The sequence below is a fragment of the Bufo bufo genome, chromosome 3 (assembly GCF_905171765.1).
Source record: "Bufo bufo chromosome 3, aBufBuf1.1, whole genome shotgun sequence".
Taxonomy (NCBI): domain Eukaryota; kingdom Metazoa; phylum Chordata; class Amphibia; order Anura; family Bufonidae; genus Bufo; species Bufo bufo.
The window spans coordinates 658,118,445-658,144,569 of record NC_053391.1 but is presented as its reverse complement, the minus strand read 5'-3'; the positions used below and the strand labels follow the sequence as shown (position 1 = coordinate 658,144,569).

At 44.7% G+C, this 26,125-nt stretch overlaps 1 protein-coding gene across 1 annotated transcript in view; it reads left to right on the top strand.

Annotated features, from left to right (window-relative positions):
* Positions 1-26,125, top strand: part of CNTN5 (contactin 5) — a 626,057-nt gene that overhangs the window by 558,160 nt on the left and 41,772 nt on the right. The window contains exon 20 of the mRNA XM_040422478.1: positions 20,874-20,983. Coding sequence (XP_040278412.1) covers positions 20,874-20,983 — 110 coding nt within the window. The remainder of the gene's footprint in view (positions 1-20,873; positions 20,984-26,125) is intronic.

Sequence of the window (26,125 nt, the reverse complement as noted above, 5' to 3'; positions counted from 1 at the left end):
AAATCATGCATTGCAAGGAAGGTTCCACTGCTCAAGTCATCACATGTCCAGGCCCGTCTAAAGTTTGCCAATGACCATCTGGATGATCCAGAGGAGGCATGGGAGAAAGTCAGATGAGACCAAAGTAGAACTTTTTGGTCTAAACTTCACTCGTGTTTGGTGGAAAAAGAAGGATTAGTCGCATCCCAAGAACACCATCCCTACTGTGAAGCATGGGGGTGGTAACATCATGCTTTGGGGGTGCTTTTTTGCAAAGGGGACAGGACAACTGTACTGTATTAAGTAGAGGATGAATGGGGCCATTTGTTGTGAGATTTTGAGCAACAACCTCCTTCCCTCAGTCAGAGCATTGAAGATGGGTCATGGCTGGGTCTTCCAACATGACAACGACCCGAAGCACACAGCCAGAATAACCAAGAAGTGGGTCTGTAAGAAGCATATCAAGGTTCTGGAGTGGCCTAGCCAGTCTTTAGACCTAAATCCAATAGAACATCTTTGGAGGGAGCCCCGAAACCTGACCGATCTAGAGGAGATCTGTGTGGAGGAGTGGGTCAAAATCCCTGTTGCAGTGTGTGCAAACCTGGTCAAGAACTACAGGAAATGTTTGTCGGCTGTATTTGCGGATCTGCAAATACGGCAACGGGCAGCACACGTTCGTAGGCAGGAGGCATAAATGGTAAAACACTGGGTAACACTGACATGGAAAAGGACCTAGGAATTTTAGTGAACAGCAAACTAAGCAGTAGAAACCAGTGTTAGGCAGCTGCTGCCAAGGCCAATAAGATAATGGGTTGCATCAAAAGGGGCATAGATGCCCGTGATGAGAACATAGTCCAACCACTTTACAAATTGCTAGTCAGACCAGACATGGAGTACTGTGTACAGTTCTGGGCTCCTGTGAACAAGGCAGACATAGCAGAGCTGGAGAGGGTTCAGAGGAGGGCAACTAAAGTAATAACTGGAAGGGGGCAACTACAGTACCCTGAAAGATTATCAACATTAGAGTTATTCACTTTAGAAAAAAAGACAACTGAGGGAACATCTAATAGCTATACTAATATATCAGGGGTCAGTACAGAGATCTCTCCCATCATCTATTTATCCCCAGGACTGTGACGAGGGGACATCCTCTGCGTCTGGAGGAAAGAAGGTTTGTACACAAACATAGACCAGGATTCTTTACGGTAAGAGCAGTGAGACTATGGAACTCTCTGCCTGAGGAGGTGGTGATGGTGAGTTCACTAAATGAGTTCAAGATGGGCCTGGATGTATTTCTGGAGTGTAATAATATTACAGCTTATAGCTACTAGAGAGGGTTCATTGATCCAGGGAGTTATTCTGATGCCTGATTGGAGTCGGGAAGGAATTTTTTTCCCTTTGAGTGGGGAAAATCGGCTTCTACCTCACAGGTTTTTTTTTGCCTTCCTCTGGATCAACTTGCAGGATAACAGGCTGAACTGGATGGACAAAAGTCTTTTTTCAGCCTTATTTACTATGTTAATATGTTATATACTATGTTACTATGTACCTTAGAATTTTTTTTCCTTTTTTTTTTTTTTATGTTCTCCTTCTCGTGTTTCACTATCTGCAAAACAGGAGCTTGTTTTTCTATGTAACCTGTGAAGGAAAAATCTATTTTTACCACTGTCTGCTGATTGATTTTTAACATTAATTGTCTGCTAGTTTACACTGCAGGTGTTAATAGCAGTAGTCATTAACTTTCTGAAGTGATTTAGATTCCCGCATTCTGCCAGATAGACATTCGAAATGACAGCTTCATAAATACATTTTTAAATAAAATTCATGTTAATGCCTCATACTTTATCAATACCTTTTTTTAGTTTAAGGTCAAATATAGCACATGAACATAACATGATAAATTATGAACATGCGGCAGAGCCTCATGTTGGTAGCCTCCCAGACCAGTTTTCTTCTCGTCTTTTCATCAATTTTGGAGGGACGTCCAGTTCTTGGTAATGTCACTGTTGTGCCATATTTTCTCCACTTGATGATGACTGTCTTCCACTGGCTGAGTACAATCTCTGTGCGCAGACATGCATTATGGCAATGATTTCATCTTACAGTTTTCATATAGAATTAATCTACATAAGATATTGGGCAACTTTCTAAACGCATCACATTACTTATGTTGTGCTGACTCTAAGTTACAGCCTGTATTGTGCTCTGGAGCTACATTTACCATTCAGCATGATTCAGAGCAGAACTCTTTCAGTATACCCTGCTTGTTCAGTGTTTGCACATGACTCACTCTGGTCATTTTGATTCTGAGAAGTATCAGGCTCTACAAATTTTATATATATACACAGTGGATATAAAAAGTCTACACACCCCTGTTAAAATGTCAGATTTCTGTGCTGTAAAAAAAATAAGACAAAGATAAATAATTTCAGAACTTTTTCCACCTTTAATGTGACCTATAAACTGTACAACTCAACTGAAAAACAAACTGAAATCTTTTAGGTAGAGGGAAGAAAAAATATAAAAATAAAATAATATGGTTGCATAAGTGTGCACACCCTTAAACTAATACTATGTTGAAGCACCTTTTGATTTTATTACAGCACTCAGTCTTTTTGGGTATGAGTCTATAAGCATGGCACATTTTGACTTGACAAGATTTGCCCACTCTTCTTTGCAAAAACACTCCAAATCTGTCAGATTGTGAGGGCATCTCCTGTGCACAGCCCTCTTCAGATCACTCCACAGATTTTCAATTGGATTCAGGTCTGGGCTCTGGCTGGGCCATTCCAAAACTTTAATCTTCCTCTGGTGAAGCCATTCCTTGGTTGATTTGGATGTATGCTTTGGGTCGTTGTCATGCTGAAAGATGAAGTTCCTCTTCATGTTCAGCTTTTTAGCAGAAGCCTGAAGGTTTTGTGCCAATATTGACTGGTATTTGGAACTGTTCATAATTCCCTCTAGCTTAACTAAGGCCCCAGTTCCAGCTGAGGAAAAACAGCCCCTTGGCATGATGCTGCCACCACCACTGTTCAACCTTGGTTTCATCAGACCATAACACATTTTCCCACATGCTTTTGGGAGACTTCAGATGTGTTTTTGCAAAATGTAGCCTGGCTTGAATGTTTTTCTTCGTAAGAAAAGGCTTTCGTCTTGCCGCTCTACCCCATAGCCCAGACATATGAAGAATACGGGAGATTGTTGTCACATGTACCACACAGCCAGTACTTGCCAGATATTCCTGCAGCTCCTTTAATGTTGCTGTAGGCCTCTTGGTAGCCTCCCAGACCAGTTTTCTTTTCGTCTTTTCATCAATTTTGGAGGGACGTCCAGTTCTTGGTAATGTCACTGTTGTGCCATATTTTCTCCACTTGATGATGACTGTCTTCACTGTGTTCCATGGTATATCTAATGTCTTGGAAATTATTTTGTACTCTTCTCCAGACTGATACCTTTTAACAATGAGATCCCTCTGATGCTGGAAGCTCTCTGTGGACCATGGCTTTTGCTGTGGGATGTGACTAAGAAAATTTCAGGAAAAACCAATTAGAGCAACTGAACTTTATTTGGGGTTAATCAAAGGCACTTTAAATGATGGCAGGTGTATGCTGACTCCTATTTAACAGGATTTTAAATGGGATTGCTTAATTCTGAACACAGCTACATCCCCAGTTATAAGAGGGTGTGCATAATTATGCAACCACATTATTTTTTTTTTGTTTTTGTTTTCTTCCCTCCACCTAATTGAAAAACAAACTGAAATCTTTTAAGTGGTACAGTTTATAGGTCACATTAAAGGTGGAAAAAGTTCTGAAATTATTTATCTTTGTCTCATATTTTTTACATCACAGAAACCTGACATTTTAACAGGGGTGTGTAGACTTTTTATATCCACTATATATATATATTGTGGGGAAATAAGCTCGGTATCACCTTTGCTGGGGTCAAAGGACACTTGTCTGTTTCACACAATTCCGACCAGCCACCAAGGTATAAGTTTTCAGCTGGCCTGGAGCCAGGTTTATTGAGCAGGTTGCATAAATAAAATAAAACAAAAAAAAGAAAAGTCTTGCCTGTCCGGCACTTACTAAACATTAAAGGTTCCTATCTATCCGCTGGAGGGCTTCTCCCAGCCAGCTCACAAAACCAGGCTTCAGCAACCTAGGACTCACAGTTTGCTCACTCACATAGACATGCTTTCTGTGTCCCCAGGCAGAGAGAGAGAGAGACTGACCTCCTGGCTCTGTTATATCCCCACCCTCAGTGCTGCTTCATTAATTACCTCACAGGTGAGAGTCTTTCACCTTCTACTTACATAGGAGAGGAATCTTGGGGAAATATACATCCCTTCCACTACCAATCCAGCATTGGTATCACATATCCCCCCCCCCCCCCCCTGCTGAAACCAGCAGACAATACACACGTGACAACACATCCGCATTTCCTTGCCACTTTCCTGGCCTGTGCTCCACTGTAAAACTGTAAGCCTGCAGGGCCAAAAACCATCTGGTCACTCTGCTATTTTTCTCTCTGTTCGGGTTCATCCACTTCAGAGGGGCATGATCAGTGACCAAGCGAAACTTCCGACCCAGCGAGTAGTATTTGAGTGATTCTAAGGCCCACTTGATGGCCAAACACTCTTTCTCTACAACTGCATAGTTCTTCTCATGCTTATTTAGTTTGCGACTCAAGTAAAGCACGGGATGCTCCTCTCCATTAACAGTCTGTGACAACACTGCCCCTATTCCTGAGCTGGAAGCATCTGTCTGTACCACAAATTCATTTCTAAAGTCAGGGGTCATCAATGCTGGTTGGGAACAAAGAGCCTGTTTTAGAGTCTGAAAAGCTTCTTCTGCCTCATAATTCCATTTTACCATCACCGACCCGTTTCCCTTGGTGAGATCGGTTAAGGAAACTGCTATAGCTGCAAAATTGGGTATGAACTGCCTATAATAGCCGGTAATCCCCAGAAATGCCTTTACTTGTTTTTTATTTACAGACCGGGGCCAGTTCTGTATAGCTTCAATCTTGTCAACTTGGGGCTTGACTACCCCTCTCCCAATAATGTAACCCAAGTACTTGGCTGCTTCTAGGCCAATGCTACATTTCTTGGGTTTTGCAGTCAACCCTGCTCTCCTCAAATCATCAATCATTGCCTGTAATTTGAGTAGCTGTGTTTCCCAGTCTGCACTGTGTATCACTATATCATCAAGATAAGCAGACGCGTACTGTCTATGTGGTCTCAACACTCTGTCCATTAGCTGCTGAAATGTTGCAGGAGCCCCATGTAGTCCAAAAGGCATAGTTACATATTGGAATAGGCCGTCAGGTGTGGAAAATGCTGTCTTTTCTTTTGCAGCGTCCGTCAGGGGTATTTGCCAATAACCCTTTGTCAGGTCTAAGGTCGTAATGTAATGGGCTGTACCAAGTCGGTCTATAAGTTCGTCCACTCGTGGCATAGGATATGCATCGAATTTAGACACAGTATTTAACCTCCTAAAATCATTACAGAACCTTATGGTACCATCAGGCTTTGGAATTAACACAATCGGGCTTGACCATTCACTATGAGACTCCTCAATTGCTCCCAACTCCAGCATATCTTTACTTCTTTTGAGACTGCTTCTCGTCTGGCCTCAGGAATCCTATAAGGTTTTACATGGACCTTAACGCCAGGTTCAGTTATGATGTCATGTTTTATGAGTGATGTCTGCCCCGGCTTTTCTGAAAAAAATTCTCTGTTCTGAGCGACCAACTGTCTAGCTTCCTTCTTTTGGACATCGGACAGAGTTTCGGCTATTCTGACAGCAGGTATTGCTGCCCCATTATTGATGGGTGGAGCAAGTGCTGCTGCCAGGACTGGCCGGTCCTTCCAAGGTTTTAACAGATTTATATGGTAAATCTGTTCTGGCTTCCTGTTACCTTGTTGGTATACTTTATAGTTCACCTCACCTACTCTTTCAATTATTTCAAACGGACCTTGCCATTTAGCCAAGAATTTACTCTCCACGGTGGGGACGAGAACTAGTACTCGATCCCCTGGCGCAAATGTTCGAATCTTGGCCCCTCTATCATAAATCATTTTCTGTACTCCTTGAGCCCATTCCATATGTTTCTTAACAATTGGCATGACTGATGAAATCCTGTCCTGCATCTGGGACATGTGCTCTATTACACTTTTGTACGGTGTGACCTGTCCTTCCCACGTTTCTTTAGCCACATCTAATAAACCACGTGGATGTCTACCATATACAAGCTCGAAAGGTGTCGATGACTGCGGTACCTCTCTTATAACAAACAGCAGATATGGGAGCAAAAAGTCCAAATTTTTGCCATCTTTATCTACCACCTTTTTCAGCATTTGTTTTTAGGGTTTTATTAAATATTTCCACTAATCCGTCAGTTTGGGGGTGATAGACTGACGTACGTAGCTGGGTAACTTTAAAAAGCCTGCAAAGTTCCTTCATGACCTTGGTGAGTATTTCTTTTGGAATACCAACCCGACTAAACACCTGGACCAGTTCTTTTGCGATGGTCTTTGATGAGGTATTGCGCAAAGGTATGGCCTCGGGGTAACGGGTAGCATAGTCCATTATGACTAAGATATGCTGGTGACCCCGAGCTGACTTTATTAGGGGACCCACCAAATCTATCCCAATGCACTCAGAAGGTATTTCAATAATCGGCAGGGGCACCAAAGGGCTACAGAAATGGAGCATAGGGGCTGTAATCTGACACTGAGGGCAGGATTCACAATATGCTTTAATGTCTCCATGCATTCCAGGCCAGAAAAACCTCTCAGTAGTTTTCTGGATCACCAAATAGCCACCCATAATGTGTCCATGTGCCAGATCCAGAACAGTTCTCCGGTAGGGCTTTGGGACCACTAACTGCTGTACCACCTCCTCTCCCTTCTTGTCTATCTGATACAACAATTCATTCTCTAGACTAGACCCATATAGGGAAAAGCCAGCTTAGCACCAGACTCCACAGGATTCCTATTTATCAGTTTGCTCACTTAATTTGCTCACTTTGAAAGTTGTCTTTCTTAACATCTAGGTCAGCCATACCCTGAAGTGTTACCCCTTCAGTCTCAGTCTCTGATGTGGACTCATCTAGGTCCCCTGCCATAACAGGAAATGGAAAAGGGGTGGAGCTATCTGCCGATAGCTCAACTACATCCCCTAGTGGGGAATCCTCTAATAGTTCTGGGCCTATATCAGACGCTGTCAATATCTGCGGTGTACTTCTTTTTGTTTCCAACTTGGATTCCCATAATTTCCAAAAATGTGGAAAATCTCTCCCAAGAATAACCTCATGCAGTAGTGCTGGGACTACTCCAACTTTATGACACACAGACCCATAGGGGGTCTGTTCTATTCAGGTGCACGGTGTCTAATAAGCAGTACTATATTGGTACATTACCGCTCCTGAGATCTCCGGTTATCTGTTGTGGAAGTTTGTTGCTCCTTGGTTTGGCTTACCCATCGCGGCGTCCCGCATGGTTTCTGAGTCAAACGTAGCGTCCCACGTGACTCTGCAGCCGCTTCCTGAAGTTGGTCTTCAGTTTCCTGGGTCCTAAATTCCCTCAGCCTCCGCTACCATTACCTTGGAGGTAAAGATATCAACGGGAATGTCGGATCAAATGTCCATAAATGAATTCATGAGCAAAAAGTCTAATGTCCAGCACCAAATGTGTTTCAAGGTCTACACCACTTCATCAGTGGCTGCAGAGTCATGTGGGACGCTAAGTTTGACTCTGAAACCACGAGGGACGCCGCGATGGGTAAGCCAAACCAAGGAGCAACAAACTTCCACAACAGATAACCGGAGATGTCAGGAGCGTTAATGTACCAATATAGTACTGCTTATTAGACACCGTGTACCTGAATAGAAGAGAATTATACCCTCCATCAAATCCACCATTTAGGATTACGATCCTGCTGTTGTTAACCTGCTTTCATTAATCCGGATTCTGTCTACCATACCACTTATGGGAAATAGCGGGCTTGTATACTCAACCACAATAAGGCTACTTTCACACTTGCATTCGGAGCGGATCCGTCTGGTGTCTGTACAGACGGATCCGCCCTATAATGCAAACGCTTGCATCCGTTCAGAACAGATCCGTTTGCATAACTGTTTTTTTAAGATCTGATTTTTCACTTCGTGAAAACTCAGATCCGACAGTATATTCTAACACAGAGGCGTTCCCATGGTGATGGGGACGCTTCTAGTTAGAATATACTAAAAGAACTGTGTACATGACTGCCCCCTGCTGGAGAGTTCCGCTGCCACCAATGATGGCAGCGGAGAGTTCCGATCGGAGTCCCAGTTTAATCGCTGGGACTCTGATCGGTAACCATGGCAACCAGGACGCTACTGCATTCCTCGGCTGGCTGCCATGGTTACTTAGCAATTTTAGAAGCATTATACTTACCTGCACTGTCTGTGACCGGCCGGGTGCTCCTCCTACTGGTAAGTGAAAGGTCTGTGCTATAAGCAATGCGTCGCACAGACCTTTCACTTACCAGTAGGAGGAGCGCCGGGCCGGTCACAGACATCGCAGTTAAGTATAATGCTTCTAAAATTGCTAAGTAACCATGGCAGCCAGGAATGCAGTAGCGTCCTGGTTGCCATGGTTACCGATCGGAGTCCCAGGGATTAAACTGGGACTCCGATCGGAACTCTCCGCTGCCACCAATGATGGGGGGGTCGGTCATTTTAATTAGGAGGGGGGGGGGCCGGCCGCACTGGTCACCAATGAGTTAAAAACAGGGGGGGGCCGGCCGCACTGGCCACCAATGAGTTAAAAACAGGGGGGGAGGGAGGGGGGGCCGGCAGCACTGGCCACCAATGAGTTAAAAACAGGGGGGGGGGGGGGGGGGGGGGGCCGGCCGCACTGGCCACCAATGAGTTAAAAACAGGGGGGGAGGGGGGGGCGGCCGCACTGGCCACCAATGAGTTAAAAAAAGGGGGGGTGGGGAGGACTGGCCGCACTGGCCACCAATGAGTTAAATATAGGAGAGGGAGGGGGGGGGGGCTGCCCCCTGCTGCCTGGCAGCACCTGCCAGGCAGCAGGGGGCAGTCATGTACACAGTTCTTTTAGTATATTCTAGCTTGAAGCGTCCCCATCACCATAGGAACGCCTCTGTGTTAGAATATACTGTCGGATCTGAGTTTCACGATCTAACTCAAATCCAATGGTATATTCTAACATAGAGGCGTTCCCATGGTGATGGGGACGCTTCAAGTTAAAATATACCATCGGATTGAAAGTCAATGGGGGACGGATCCGTTTGCAATTGCACCATATTGTGTCAACGTCAAACGGATCCGTCCCCATTGACTTGCATTGTAAGTCTGGACGGATCCGTTTGGCTCCGTACGGCCAGGCGGACACGAAAACTCTGCAAGCTGCGTTCGGGTGTCCGCCTGCTGAGCAGAACGGAGGCCAAGCGGTGCCAAACTGATGCATTCTGAGCGGATCCGCATCCACTCAGAATGCATTGGGGCAGTATGGATCCGTTCGGGGCCGCTTGTGAGAGCCTTCAAACGGAACTCACAAGCGGAACCCCGAACGCAAGTGTGAAAGTAGCCTAAGTGCAATATTTACGGTAATATACCGCAATATCCTACCATCAAGCAGCGTTTTTGTGGTGATTGTATATGTGGTGATTGCGGACCTGTGAGATCTACGGGGGTCTGCAAGATTTTCATTCCATTTAGCTACACCACTATACGTTAGATTATTTTAGCATTTGAGTGAAGTTGTATTATTGCTGGTTTTATATCATTTTAGCATTTATGTACTACTATATATAGAGTATTAATAAATTATTTTATGCAATTGTTTTATTACCATATTCCCATCTAGCGAGTACCCCTCCACATTTTATCTAAAATTACAGTCAATATCACAGATATTTGGGATGCAGAAACGTTATACACTAGAGGTACCGCATGTAATGACGCTGCTGTCAACAGCGGCTAAGAAAAAATTACAGTCAATGTCACTGATATTTGGGATGCAGAAACGTTATACAGGAGATGTAGCGCAAGTAATGTCACTCTCCGCAGCATCTACGGAAAAAGTACACTGGATGTCACAGATATTTTTAAGATGCGCAAACGTTAAACAGGAGATGTATCGCAGGTAATGTCACTGTCCGCAGCGTCTAAGGAAAAAGTAAGCTGGATGTCACAGATATTTTTAGTATGCACACATGTCAAACAGAAGATGTAGCGCAGATAATGTCGCTGTCCACAGCGGCTACGGAAAAAGTACACTGGATGTCACAGATATTTTTAGGATGCGCAAACGTTATACAGGAGATGTAGCGGAGGTAATGTCACTGTCCGCAGCAGACACCACCTACAAAAAAAGTACACTGGATGTCAGATATATTTAGGCTGCGCACACGTTACACAAGAGATGTAGCGCAGATAATGTTGCTGTCTGCAGCGGCCAAACAATTGCAAGCTATTTAGCGCAGGTTGCGCTAAAAATATATATTGCTGCCAGATACAATAATAGTCCTTTTGGGTCTCTAACACCAACCCTGCCTAACAAAAAAAATCTAATACAATTCCCTACACTATTTGTCCCTTGTACAGCACAGCTCTCCCTGACTAAGACAGAGCCGAACCACGTGTCATCGGGTGCTTTATAGCACCTGATGACGCGTTTCGGCCAGCCAATCACTGTAATGCCAGTAACCTACATGGCTACGGCATTACAGTGAGTGGCAGTACTTACTTGCACGTTTATTGGTTGCGTAGCAGCCAACAAACGTGTGGGGAGGAGACTCGAGCATCGTGCTCGAGCACACGCGGTATTTGTCCGAACACCGCAATGTGCCGAGCCGACATTCAAGTGTCATAGTATCCCGAGGGACGGGAGGGACTTATTCCCCACAGACAGCACCCACTGCCCGAGGGGAACCTTGCACCTTTCCCTAATCCGTCTATCAATCCGTACGGCCAAAGACATGGCTGCCTCCAAAGAATCAGGTTTTTCATGAAATGCAGGGGCATCTTTTAATCTCTCAGATAGCCCCTGACAGAACTGACTACGGAGTGCAGGATCATTCTACTCCGAGTCAGTCGCCCATCTTCTAAATGCAGCACAATACAACTCGGCAGTACTTTCTACGTAGCACAAGCTGCGCAACTTAGATTCAGCCATAGAGACCCGGTCTGGGTCATCATAAATCAGGCCCAGGGCTTCGAAAAATTCATCCACCGACCGGAGGGACTGTGAACCGGTCGGCAGAGAAAAAGCCCAAGACTGAGCGTCACCTGTTAGCAGAGAAATAATAATCCCTACTCTTTGGTTTTCATCTCCAGATGAAATCGGACGCAGTCGAAAATACAATTTACAGGACTCCCTGAACCGAACAAAGTTATCACTTCCCCGGAAAACCTATCAGGGAGAGCGACCTTAGGTTCCAGGCAGATCTGGTTTCCCCTGGCGGTGCCAGACACCAAAGTACTCTGACACCGTGCAACCGAATTATGGAGGTCAGCTACCTCCAAAGATAATCCATGCATGCGATCAACCAAAGCATCAATAGTTTCCATTTTGCAAACAGCAAGGGGAAAAAATGACGTTATGGCGGGTTATAATGTCACGGTAGGTAAGATAAGGGAAGGAAAACGAACACGGCTGACGATCCACCAAACTTCCAGAGCTCACACAAGGCAGAACTATAACCCGCAAAGGCTATAGGGAGAGGGAAGAATAAATAGCCTCACCAATTACCTAAAGAACAACACCTGAGAGAAGGTGGGATTCTGTTCAAACCCACAACAAAACAAACTGTCAGATCAAGTCACGTGCAGCAACTCTGACAGATCTCCTCAGAACACCCACAGGGCAGGACGTGACATCTTCCCCTCCCCTTACACCGTGACACCTGCTCATTGTTGCTATGTCCTTGTTCATACAGTGCAGTGCAGGATTTAAAAAAAAAAAATTAAATATTGAAATTTAAATATATTGAAATATAAGTATTTGCTTATATTTTTGTTCTCTCTTTAGTATCAATTTCTGTAAAGGAAAAAGGCATTTTTAGAAAAAAAAGCTTCACTGCTTGAACAATATCACATACTTTTAAAAAGCTAATTTACCTGCTATAATTTATGCCGTTTGCTGCACTGCATGCTGGGAGATAATTTGTACATCAAAATGCTATACAATGTCTGCCATAAAGACTGTGATTCACAGAATGTAAATTAGAAGAGCATATGCAGCTGCTGTATCAGCAGGAGTTACTAAGAATTGTTAGCTCAGATAGCCGCTGCAGCTATGTATGACAATACATTATAAAGCATCATTTGAATCAAATTACCGCAGGTAAAGGAAGGTCTCTGTAGAGTGACTCAAAACTGCGCAAAATAGACAGCAATACAGAAGCTTGATACAGTACATGGCAGTCGCAACCAATAAAGTCATTTTATTATCAGAAAATGTAATAAATAGAGATGAGCTGCTTTGGCAAATTTCACAAAGTAATTCAATTTGTCACTTCGTCACAAATCGCATTCCATTTTATGTAGCATACGCAATGACAGGGAACGGAAATCGCACAGCCCCCTATCATTGAACCCCTCAGATGCAGCATTAATTGCTGATCGCAGCATCTGATATTAACATTGAGGCCTTTCAGGGGTTAATCAGTGTTAAAAATAAAAAGGGAAATTCTGACCTCATCCACTTGCTCGCGGTCGCAGCCATCTTGATTGAAGAATCTGTGCGAAATCTCGTGCGTTGACATGATGACGTCATCACGCTGGCCTGGCACAGTTTCTTCAATCAAGATAGCCGCGATGGCCTCTCTGCGAGAAAATGGCTCAGGTGAATTTTTTTTTTTAACCGCCATTTTAGGAAAAATTGATTTCTTACCATGAAGCGTGAGGAAATTCTACTTCGTGGCAAATAAAATTTTTCCTGAAATTTGGATCAATTTCAATTTGTTTCACTTCGATTCACGTTCGACGTTTCCACCCATTGAAATTCCACCCTCCATATGTTGGACTGACGAACAGAGAAAGGCCATCAACGATTTCTTGATGATGCAAGTGGATAGGAGTACTCCAATGTGTAACTTCGATGTAAGCCAGTGGCAGCTCATGAGTGACACCTGCCATTTGCTCAGGCCCTTTGAGGAGGACACATTATTTGTCGCCAGGAATACGGAATGAACAACGTCATTCCACTGCTTCATGTCCTGGAACAGATGCTGGTAACTATGGCTGGTCAAGGGACAGGAGACGTGGCGCCTCGATCTCATGGCACATGAGCCTTGTGGGGGCTGAACTGGAAGAGGAGGAGGGGGAGGAGGACATTGGAGCACAGGCAATCTGTAGCCAAATGGGTGGTTTTTCTACTCAGCTGACAGGAGAGGAGGAGTAGGAGCAGCCAGAGGAGCTACAGGGCTATGAAGATGAGACAGAGGACCCGGACACACAGTGGCAGTATGCAGTGGAGATGGAGGCAGGGAGTCCCTCCGAGTCACTTGCACAAATGGCACGATGCATGCTCACTTGCTTGCTTAGTGACAGCCGAATTGTCACCATTCGACAGAGGGATGACTTCTGGCTCTCCACCTTGTTGGACCCTCGCTACCGGTCCAGAATGGGGTCTTTTTTACACACACGGAGAGGGAGGCCAAACTGAACTACTACAGAGACATCCTATGTAGTCAGTTGGCCGCTACCTATCTACGCCATCGTCCATCCTCTCGCAGGTCTGACCGGGGGGGCCCTTTGCACTCACATTCCACTGCCATGGCTGCTGGGGAGAGGTTGGGTGGCAGGAGCAGTACCAGCTCCATCAGCATCAGTCTGAGTCTACAGTCGCTGATGAGTAGCTTTCTTCACCCACATAGTGAACTACTCACAAGCAGCAGCAGGTAGACCTGGAGCAGGACCTGAACCAGCAGGTGGTGACCTACTTGGTCAGCACCCTGCCACCCAACATTGAAGATCCGCTGGACTACTGGGTAGCCAAACTGGATTTGTGGCCGCAACTAGCAGAGTTTGCCCTGGAAAAGCTGTCCTGCCCGGCCAGCAGTGTGGCGGGCCTAAACCAGGCGTAGAAAATGATGAGTGAGGCGGGTATGCTGGCCCATCCCCTTCCCAGCCCACGCCGCCGCTGGCCTGTGCAACTAACTGCGTTGCCATCTGTGCCTGAAATATTAAGCGTATTTAAGGTTAATAAATGACCCCCTAAGACGCTAATCACAAGAACATGAAAAACTACCGTGCAACAGCTGTTTTTTTTTTGTCCGTCAAACAGTCATTTTTAGAACCATTGCAGTCTATGCCCACTAGAACTTTTGCAATCTATAGTTTTTTCTTATGAAGGTTTTCTTCAACAGCCAGTGAGTAGCGACCATCCAAAAATAGGGCACCTCCTATTTTTGGCTATTTTTACAACTAGTCAGACCCGATTGAAATCAATGGCTGTTTTGAAAGGAGTACACCTGTCTAACTGCTGTTAAAACCGGGTACACTATGTAAAAATAGGGTCTTTTAAAAAATACCTCATCTGCTTGCACACCAAGGAACATTTGATCCGCACCGGAGACAGCAGGACCTGATGATCCCGGCATCCTGACGTCACAACACTGGGAGCATCAGGTCCTGAAGTCTCCAGTGCAGGAGCAGGTGTTCCTTTGTGTGCAAGCGGATAAGGTGGGTATTTTATTTTTTTTAAAGAATCTGTCTGCACTAATGCGGGTGGGGGAGCTCAGAGGGGGGCATTATATATACTGGGCGCATAATTGAGAGCAAATATATATATAGCAAAAGGAAAAACTGCAGCACATCTGATGTGGTGAAAGAAAAAAGTGGTCTTTATTCACCCGTGTGACGTTTCAGTCCACTTCCTGGGACTGTTATCAAGCAATGGATACATAGTCTCAGTACATAATTTATAGGGTATCCATACATTTACATAATTATTGATCACTTTACATAATTTTATATAATCACCATTAAAAAACTACAAAGTGCATAAGCTCTCATAAAATTCATAATAAAGTGCGATGTGCCAAAGTGCTCACATGTAATATCTAATCATTACATCTATAAACATCAACATAACTCATAATTGATAATTGGTGTAATCAATCTTCAGGTGTAAGGGGTGGTAGCCTATAGAGAACGGGACCGCTCACCTGTAAAACATAAAAAAATCACAGTCTGTATATTTCGCTTGGCGTGCAGGTGGATCCAATGCGCATGCCGGCGCTTCCCTATTGCATGTATTCGTCACATGATCAACGGAGCTCATGTGAATAGGTGTGCATACAAGTCCAGTGCGCATGTCTGCGCGTCACAGTTGCGTATACTCATCACGTGATCGGAAGGATTCATGTGAAATGAACACAGTTGCAATGCGCAGGTCTGTATTTCCTGTTCACATGTTCGATCACGTTATTAAATCTTGACACGTCACGTTACTAGATTATAACATAACAAAAGTTAAAGTATCTAGTTACCACGATCCTAGTATTGAAAGTATAATTCCCTGAAGCGCACTTACCCTGATCTAATGTCAAAAGACATACGGGGGGGGGGGGGGGATAACAGGTTTTAGAAGGTCTGAAAGATTATCTGCACATTAGTGATCTGACAGCCTCTTTTGGTTTTGGTTTCACTTTGTCTGTGTGTTGCTTGTATGTCCACACCTCCTGTTCAGGTGTGGATCAAGTGACCTTTACCTCCCCCTATTTAGTCTGACTTTAGCCATCACTCCATGCTCTGGATAGCTTCATTTGGTTTTTGGAAGAGCTGGAGTGTGGTTCTAGTTGAAGTCCTGTTCATCCATCATCCATCAGCCTCAGAAGTTAAGTGTTCCGCTTGTTGTATTTTGTATTCCCCCCCACCCTTGTTGTTTACTAGGCCTCAGCGAGACGCTGGTTCCTTCACCAGGGAAGGAGCGGGTATTCTCTTCCCTGTCATTACCATTAGGGCATCCGAAGGGCCACCAGGGTGTGTGGACTTAGGTATGGACTTATATTGATGACATGTTTGAAATCCGTTACCTTAACAATATAACATTTTTGTCATGTTAACAATTAACTACTTAGTTGGTTTACATTATATATTTTATATTATTTATAAGGTTGCCCACGGCCCGGATATGTACTCTTCTGACCATAAGCCACTGTATGAGGGAGGTAGCTTGGTTTGATTGACATGTATCGAGGTGGGTAATTACCAGTTATCCCCCCCCCCGTATGTCTTTTGACATTAGATATGGGTAAGTGCGCTTCAGTGTAGCACCCCCTGCTCTTGCTACTGTATCCTCAGGTGGAGGTTGAATTATACTTTCAATACTAGGATCGTGGTAACTAGATACTTTAACTTGTTGTTATGTTATGAAATAGTAACGTGACGTGTCAAGATTAAGTAATGTGATCGAACATGTGAACAGGAAATACAGACCTGCGCATTGCAACTGTGTTCATTTCACATGAATCCTTCCGATCACGTGATGAGTATACGCAACAGTGACGCGCAGACATGCGCACTGGACTTTTATGCACACCTATTCACATGAGCTCCGTTGATCATGTGACGAATACATGTAATAGGGAAGCGCCGGCATGCGCATTGGATCCACCTGCACGCCAAGCAGAATATACCGACTGTGATTATTTTATGTTTTACAGGTGAGCGGTCCCGTTCTCTATAGGCTACCACCCCTTACACCTGAAGATTGATTACACCAATTATCAATTATGAGTTATGTTGATGTTTATAGATGTAATGATTAGATATTACATGTGAGCACTTTGGCACATCGCACTTTATTATGAAGTTTTTTAATGGTGATTATATGAAATATGTAAAGTGATCATTAATTATGTAAATGTATGGATACCCTATAAATTATGTACTGCGACTATGTATCCATTGCTTGATAACAGTCCCAGGAAGTGGACTGAAACGTCACACGGGTGAATAAAGACCACTTTTTTCTTTCACCACATCAGATGTGCTGCAGTTTTTCCTTTTGCTACATTTGTGGACGGCTGGTTGCGTCTTTACCGCTGGCACTCCAGATTTATATTACGGTTGGTGCTGTCTTGGAATTCTTTCATATATATATATATATATATATATATATATATACATATATATACAGTCCTGATCAAAAGTTTAAGACTACTTGAAAAATGGCAAAAAATCATATTTAGCATGGCTGGAACTTAACAAGGTTCCAAGTAGAGCTTCAACATGCAACAAGAAGAAATGGGAGTGAGACAAAACATTTTTTGAGCATTCAATTTAATGAAAACAACGAATAAACTGAAACAGGCTGTTTTTCAGCTGATCAAAAGTTTAGGACCACATGCCTTTAAAAGGCCAAATCGGTGCAAAGATGTGGATTCATTGTCATTTTTTGTCAGGTAGTCACACGTTGTGATGGCAAAGGCAAAAAAACTCTCCCTTTTTGAACGTGGGTGGGTTGTTGAACTGCATAAGCAGGGTCTCTCACAGCGCGCCATCGCTGCTGAGGTGGGACGCAGTAAGACAGTCATTTGGAATTTCTTAAATGATCCTGAGGGTTATGGAACAAATAAGTCAAGTGGAAGACCCAAAAAAATTTCATCAGCACTGAGCCGGAGGATCCAATTGGCTGTCCGTCAAGACACTGGACGATCCTCGACCCAAATTAAGGCCCTTACTGGTGCTGACTGCAGCCCCATAACCATCAGACGGCATCTGAGACTGAAGGGCTTCAAAAACAAAAAATGTCGTTTGGACTTTGCAAGAGAGCACCAAACATGGGACATTCAAAGGTGGAAGAAAGTTTTATTCTCTGATGAGAAAAAATTTAATCTTGATGGTCCTGATGGTTTTCAACATTGCTAGCATAACAAGCAGATCCCATCTGAGATGTTTTCAACGTGCCACAGTGGAGGGGGCGCCATAATGGTCTGGGGTGCTTTTCCCTTCAGTGGAGTTTCAGGAAGTGCAGGGGCATCAAACGGCCGCTGGCTATGTCCAGATGTTGCAGAGAGCATTCCTCATGACTGAGGGCCCTCGTCTGTGTGGTAACGACTGGGTTTTTCAACAGGACAACGCTACAGTACACAATGCCCGCAGGACAAGGGACTTCTTCCAGGAGAATAGCATCACTCTTTTGGCCCATCCTGCGTCTTCCCCTAATCTAAATCAAATTGAGAACCTTTGGGGTTGGATGGCAAGGGAAGTTTACAAAAATGGACAACAGTTCCAGACAGTAGATGGCCTTCGTGCGGCCGTCTTCACCACTTGGAGAAATGTTCCCACTCTCCTCATGGAAACGCTTGCATCAAGCATGCCGAAACGAATTATGGAAGTGATAAACAATAACGGCGGAGCTACTCATTACTGAGTTCATGTTTGGAAGTTGGATTTCTGTTTTGGGGGGGTTTATTTTATTTTTTTGGAGGTGTGGTCCTAAACTTTTGATCAGCTGAAAAACAGCCTGTTTCAGTTTATTCGTTGTTTTCATTAAATTGAATGCTCAAAAAATGTTTTGTCTCACTCCCATTTCTTCTTGTTGCATGTTGAAGCTCTACTTGGAACCTTGTTAAGATCCAGCCATGCTAAATATGATTTTTTGCCATTTTTCAAGTGGTCTTAAACTTTTGAGCAGGACTGTATATATATATATATACACTCACCTAAAGAATTATTAGGAACACCATACTAATACGGTGTTGGACCCCCTTTTGCCTTCAGAACTGCCTTAATTCTACGTGGCATTGATTCAACAAGGTGCTGATAGCATTCTTTAGAAATGTTGGCCCATATTGATAGGATAGCATCTTGCAGTTGATGGAGATTTGAGGGATGCACATCCAGGGCACGAAGCTCCCGTTCCACCACATCCCAAAGATGCTCTATTGGGTTGAGATCTGGTGACTGTGGGGGCAATTTTAGCACAGTGAACTCATTGTCATGTTCAAGAAACCAATTTGAAATGATTCGAGCTTTGTGACATGGTGCATTATCCTGCTGGAAGTAGCCATCAGAGGATGGGTACATGGTGGTCATGAAGGAATGGACATGGTCAGAAACAATGCTCAGGTAGCCCGTGGCATTTTAACGATGCCCAATTGGCACTAAGGGGCCTAAAGTGTGCCCAGAAAACATCCCCCACACCATTACACCACCACCAGCCTGCACAGTGGTAACAAGGCATGATGGATACATGTTCTCATTCTGTTTACGCCAAATTCGGACTCTACCATTTGAATGTCTCAACAGAAATCGAGACTCATCAGACCAGGCAACATTTTTCCAGTCTTCAACAGTCCAATTTTGCTGAGCTCGTGCAAATTGTAGCCTCTTTTTCCTATTTGTAGTGGAGATGAGTGGTACCCGGTGGGGTCTTCTGCTGTTATAGCGCATCCCCCTCAAAGTTGTGCGTGTTGTGGCTTCACAAATGCTTTGCTGCATACCTCGGTAGTAACGAGTGGTTATTTCAGTCAACGTTGCTCTTCTATCAGCTTGAATCAGTCGGCCCATTCTCCTCTGACCTCTAGCATCCACAAGGAATTTTTGCCCACAGGACTGCCGCATACTGGATGTTTTTCCCTTTTCACACCATTCTTTGTAAACCCTAGAAATGGTTGTGTGTGAAAATCCCAGTAACTGAGCAGATTGTGAAATACTCAGACCGGCCCGTCTGGCACCAACAACCATGCCACACTCAAAATTGCTTAAATCACCTTTCTTTCCCATTCTGACATTCAGTTTGGAGTTCAGGAGATTGTCTTGACCAGGACCACACCCCTAAATGCATTGAAGCAACTGCTATGTGATTGGTTGACTAGATAATTGCATTAATGAGAAATAGAACAGGTGTTCCTAATAATTCTTTAGGTGAGTGTATATATAGGCATTAAAGGGAGCAAATGTATATCGTATATACTGGGAGGCACTAATGGTAGCAAATATATATACTGGGGGAACAAAGAGGTGTAAATGTATATACTGGTGTCACTAAGGGGAGCAAAAATATATATTATTATATTATTTATACTTGGGAGAACTAGGGGGCATTATTTATACTGAGGGGCACTATGAGAGCCATTTGATGTCCAGGGGGCACTGTGGGGGGCATTATGTAAACTGTATATTAAATACCTCTATATACTAAGCCTGAATTGGGTGTTTGCAGAGATATGGGTTTTTGTCTTCATTAACAGTGAGGGTTGCCACAATACTCGACAGTCTATTTGTGCGCGCTTCGTCAGGGGAAGTGGGGTACTAGCGTGCGCGCACTTTGAAATGCCCGTCTATATGCGCTACAATTGCCCTCCCTGTCGATAGACTGTCGAGTATTGTGGCAACCCTCACTGTTAATGAAGACAAAAACCCATATCTCTGCAAACACCCAATTCAGGCTTAGTATATAGAGGTATTTAATATACCCATGTTAATTTCAGTGGTTAACTAACCACACACACTATCTAACCCGTATAATCTATATAAAATAGAGCACCTGCTGGTGTCAATATCAGATGATTTAGGGGACATTAATCCCCCAGTTGCCGCTAGCAACCACTAGTAGCTACTAGGTAATTTGACCTTACTGTTTTCTGATCATTTTAAATACTTTTTTTTTTCTTCCCTACACTTTAGTTTTAATAATAATTACATAAAGATATATTTTTATTACAATACTTTATTAGGTAGAGACCCCTAAAGGGATTTTTTCTGGTTCTTGACCGTTTAGTGTACTGATTTAATATTCTGAGGGTCCCTATGAGACATATATCGGCAACAGTATGGTTAAATGTAGATATGATTGTCAATGTAACTAACTATAACGTGTAACACAGTGACAGCCCTATAACACTTCTCTCCATTCCTGTCTGCAGAGCCCAGCACGGCCCCCACCGATGTCAAAGCCACAGGTCTGTCCGCCTCAGAAATCATCGTCGCATGGAAATCTTCCAAAGATAATGTGGGAAGACCTTTGGGATTTGAGGTATTTTTATTAGAATGGCTGCTTCTCGTGGATTTTTATCTGCTTGTCATTGCTATTATCAAGTATTTAAAAAACAGTGGCGTGCTTAAGGTGCTTGGTACCCGGGGCACTCCTCCCCCATACTTTAAAACATTGTACCCCTCACAGTATTTATGCCCACATTGTGCCCCCTCAAAGTAGGTATACCCATATTGTGCCCGCTCACAGTAGTTGTGCCCTCATTGCGCCCCTTAACAATAGTTGCGCCACTTTGCAGTAGTTATGCCCACATTGTGCCCCCTCACAGTAGTTGTGCCCTTATTGCGCCCCTTCACACTAGTTATGCCCACATTGTGCCCCCTCACAGTAATGTTTTCATTGTGCCCCCTCACCGTAGTTATGCCCACATTGTGCTTCCTCACAGTAGTTATGCCCTCATTGCACCCCTTAACATTGTGCCCCCTTATAATAGTTAGACCTTCATTATGCTCCCTTCACAGTAGTTACACCCTCATTGTGCCCCCTTACAGTAGTTATGCCCTCATTGTGCCCTCTCACAGTAGTTATACCCTGATTGTGCCCCCTCACAGTAGTTATACCCTCTCTGTTCCCGCTTCAGGGTTGTTATGCCATCATTGTGCCCCCCTCGCAGTAGATATACCCTTTCTATGCCCCTTCACAGTAGTTATGCCCACACTGGTCCCCCCTCACAGTAGTTATACCCTCGCTGCTCCCGCTTCAGGGTTGTTATGCCCTCATTGTGCCCCCCTCGCAGTAGATATACCCTTTCTATGCCCCTTCACAGTAGTTATGCCCACACTGGTCCCCCCTCACAGTAGTTATACCCTCGCTGCTCCCCCTTCAGAGTAGTTATGCCCTCATTGTGCCCTCCTCGCAGTACATATACCCTTTCTGTGCCCCCATAACAGTTGTTATGCCCCCTCACAGTAGTAATGCCCACCCTATACACACACCACACCTTATACACATGACACCCTATTCACACACCCCACATAGATGACATCCTATTCACACACCACATGACACTTACCCTATTCACTAGTGTTGAGCGAATCAAATTTCAGATCATAGATCCGAAGTTGATTCAATCTAAGAAGTCGTTTTAATGCTGTACAGAGAGTCACCCGAAGTCGTGCGAGACTTCGGCGAATAAATTGGTATTCAGTTCTACATCTCTAAAAACATTTCAAAGTCTTGCGCGACTTCAGGTGAAACGAATTTTGCCTCCACGGAGGCAATACATTCGAATGCTGTACGCTGTCTCCGTATAGAATTAAAATGAAGTGTTAGAATTAATCGACTTAGGATCTATGATCTGAAGCTCGACACTATTCACCCAGTTTAGTCCTCTTCTGGGGCAGCGCTTGGCTCAATAATCTTGATCATGTGATAGTGACATCAAGGAAAGTCCTTCAGCTTCTGCTTGCTGTACATGGTGAGCTGTTCCCCTAGAACAGGGATGCCCAACCTGCGGCCCTCCAGTTGCTGTAAAACTACAACTCCCACCATGCCTTGCTGTAGACTAATAGCTATAGGCTGTTTGGGGCATGCTGGAAGTTGTAGTTTTGCAACAGCTGGAGGGCCACAAGTTGGGCATTCCTGCCCTAGAATCTAAGGTTGTAGCCCTGCTTCCTCTCCAAAAGGGCTGGTGCTGGATCTGGATATAGGAGCGCACATTGAAACAAAAAACTCTGACTGCGATATGTGCTGTGGCACCCCCTTCACAGCTGGCACCTCGGAAGGACCCCCCTTTTGGCACGCCACTGCGCCCCCCACCCCCTTTGGCATGCCACTGATCCTTAGTTAACGCGGTTAACCGATTGTTTACTGTGGTGCCGAAATACATAACAAATTCAATGAAAAGTGTGACATTTGGAGAACCATTACCCATAGCAAGATCATAATGGAGCCAAAACATGGTGGTGATCTTAGAGGAGAGGGCTGATTGAGTTAGCGCCTTCCGTAGCATTTTTCCAGTTTTCAGTGCCTTTTGATATGAGGTGCCCTCTGCAGGGGGAAATGTAGCATTACACGTGAGGCATTCTGATAAATGGACGTCCATGTTAATTCATAGATGACTCGTTTACTGGGAGGGAACTTCAGTTATGGAGTGGCTTTCCACTCTATCTCCTAGAGGAGGATAGCAAGCCTCCATTGGGGCCTATGAAGAGTGGTGGTCTTCATGAGACAACCTCTTAAAAAATACAAAAAAGAAATTCCAAAAAGTGTAATGACAAATATGCAATATTACTGCTATAACCAGCAACTTGTACGTTTGCAGTGTTGTGGGTGCTTCAGTAATGCCTGACCATTGGCTTCTTAGAATGGGGTTGTCCACTTGAGATAATGTTGTCTTTGTTGGGACGGTAATCCATAGCAAGAGTATAATGTCACGCTGGTTAAAGGAGTCTTATGGTTTTTATAAATGAAGGTTATTTGTTGTATAATGAAACATTCTGTAGTATTTTTAAATATGTTTTTTAGATCTCTGCTTGCTGTCATTCAGTAGAAGCCTTGTTTTCTTCTAAAGAGTGAAAATCTGTCCTGCTCCTGGGGTAATCACTCAGGTGCACCGCTTTTTACAGTTACATTATAGCTATCAAACCTGAATCTTGTGGTGTCCATCACTAGAGATGGCATTGCGGTTCACCCGGCGGTCGTTTCGCTGCAAACTTTGCGCGTTAGCAATTCGCCAAACATGCGAACATATGACGATGTTCGCATGCACCATATTCTTTTGCATTGTGCTGAACTTTGACCCATGACACATCAATCAGGTGGGACAGGGCAGCCAATTGAGACGTTTCAGCACATGGACACCCCCCACCCTATAACAGAACCCGATCTGGCAGCCATTTTATATTCTGTGTTTTGCCAGTGTAGGGAGAGGTTGCTTTGTGGAGCAGGGACAGGCTGTTAGGGACACGAAACACTAGCTAATAGGGCCACAAAAGTCCTTTTAAGGACTGGTATAGGTGTGCTATCGATGGGTGTGATATACTAAAGTAGAAACATAGAAAGTATATTATAGTGCATTTGTATTGTGCAGCAGTTGTGTCTGGTTCTGCTGAGATACCGCAGCTATACAGAGGGGCAAACGCTATTGAAATAACTAATTGCAACTGGTGTGATATACCTGTTGCCCCCCAAAAAACTGATTGAGGGGTGTGATATATCTATAATATGCTTTCTAACATAGAAAGTATATAGTGCATTTGCATTGTGCAACAGTTGTGTGAGGTTCTGCTGCAATACCGCAGGTATATAGAGGGACAAGCGCTATTGAAACAACTATTTGCAACGGGTGTGATATACCTGTTACCCCCCAAAAAACTGATTGAGGGGTGCAATATACCTGCTTCCACAAAATGCTGATTAAGGGGTTTAATATACCTGCTTCCACAAAATACTGATTGAGGGGTGCGATATACCTGCTTCCACCAAATAATGATTAAGGGGTTCTATATACCTGCTTCCACAAAATACTGATTGAGGGGTGCGATATACCTGCTTCCACAAAATACTTATTAACCCCTTAAGGACTTAGGACGTACCGGTACGGCATGGGTTCCGAATCCTTAAGGACCCATGACGTACCGGTACGTCATGGCTTTAATTTGCTATTCCGGCGCCGCGGGGGTTAATTGGAATGGGATTTCGGCTGAAATCATTCAGCCGGCATCCCGTAACAATGCAGGGGGGGTCATTTGACCCCCCCCGTATCGACGATCACAGAAAACCGCAGGTCAATTCAGACCTGCGGTTTTCTGCGTTTCCGGGTCCATTCGGGTGTCCTGTGACCCGATGAACCGGAAAAAGACTGCGATCGGTGGCGTAATTATACACCACCTATCGCAGTCCGAAGATTTGGAGAGGCGGTGCTGGCCCTGGTGCTGAACGCCGCTGTCCAGGGTGCTGATTGGTGAAGGGAGAGAGGCGCGAGATTCAAACTTCCTGCGCTCCTCTCTCCCCTCCTCTTCCTGTCCAGCACCCTGACCGTGCAGGACCGTTCAGCACCAGTTCCTGCGTCCCCCTAATCGCCATCCATCACCCTCCTGCACCCATCGCCACCCAGGTAGGTTAGGGTCAGTGAGGGAGAGGCACCTTTAGGCAGGGATAGAAGGGAAAAGTTAGTTAGGAAAAAAAAAAATACTTTTACACTAAACTTTCTTCGATCCATCTATCAGACCCCAGAACTCCCCCTGCCACTTGCGTTCGTACTGGTTTCCCGGCCCACCAAATAAGTCCACCGGAGCCCCCTGCCGATGAACTTAGCTGGTGTCCCCCAGTGGACTTTGAGCCTGAGATTCCGGATTTTGCTGGCAATCCTGGAATCCAGATTCCCACAGTGGGGTTTACTGAAATTGACTATTTTAGTTTTTTTTTCAGTAACCCACTGGTGAATCTGATGGTGGAGAAGACGAATCTGTACGCCCAACAGTTCGTCGCTCATAACCCAGGCTCATTTTTGGCTAGACCCGGTGGCTGGACGCCGGTCAGTGCAGCCGAGATGAGGACATTTTGGGGCCTCGTGCTGCATATGGGTCTAGTCCAAAAACCCAGTGTCAGGCAATACTGGAGTGGGGACGTCCTATACCAGACCCCACTGTACAGTATGACCATGACACGTCTCCGGTTTGAGGCCATCCGGAAATGTCTGCATTATTCCGATAATGCAGCATGTCCACCCCGAGGTGATCCTGCCTATGACTGGCTGTATAAGATACGGCCGGTCATCGATCACTTTGGGGCCAAATTTGAACAGGCCTACGTACCTGGAAGGGAGGTCGCGGTTGATGAGTCTCTCGTTGCGTTCAAGGGGAGACTCAGTTTCCGCCAATATTTTCCCACAAAGCGGGCGAGGTATGGCGTGAAGCTATACAAAATTTGTGAGAGTACCTCAGGGTACACTTACAAATTTTGTGTGTGCGAGGGGCGAGATTCCCGTATTCAACCCCCAGAATGTCCCCCCACTCTGGGTGTTAGCGGGAAACTCGTGTGGGACCTTATGTACCCACTGCTGGATAACGGTTACCACTTGTACGTGGACAACTTTTATACCAGCATTCCCTTGTTTAGGTCCCTTGCCGCCAGATCCACGTTCGCTTGTGGGACCGTGCGGAAAAATCAACGCGGCCTCCC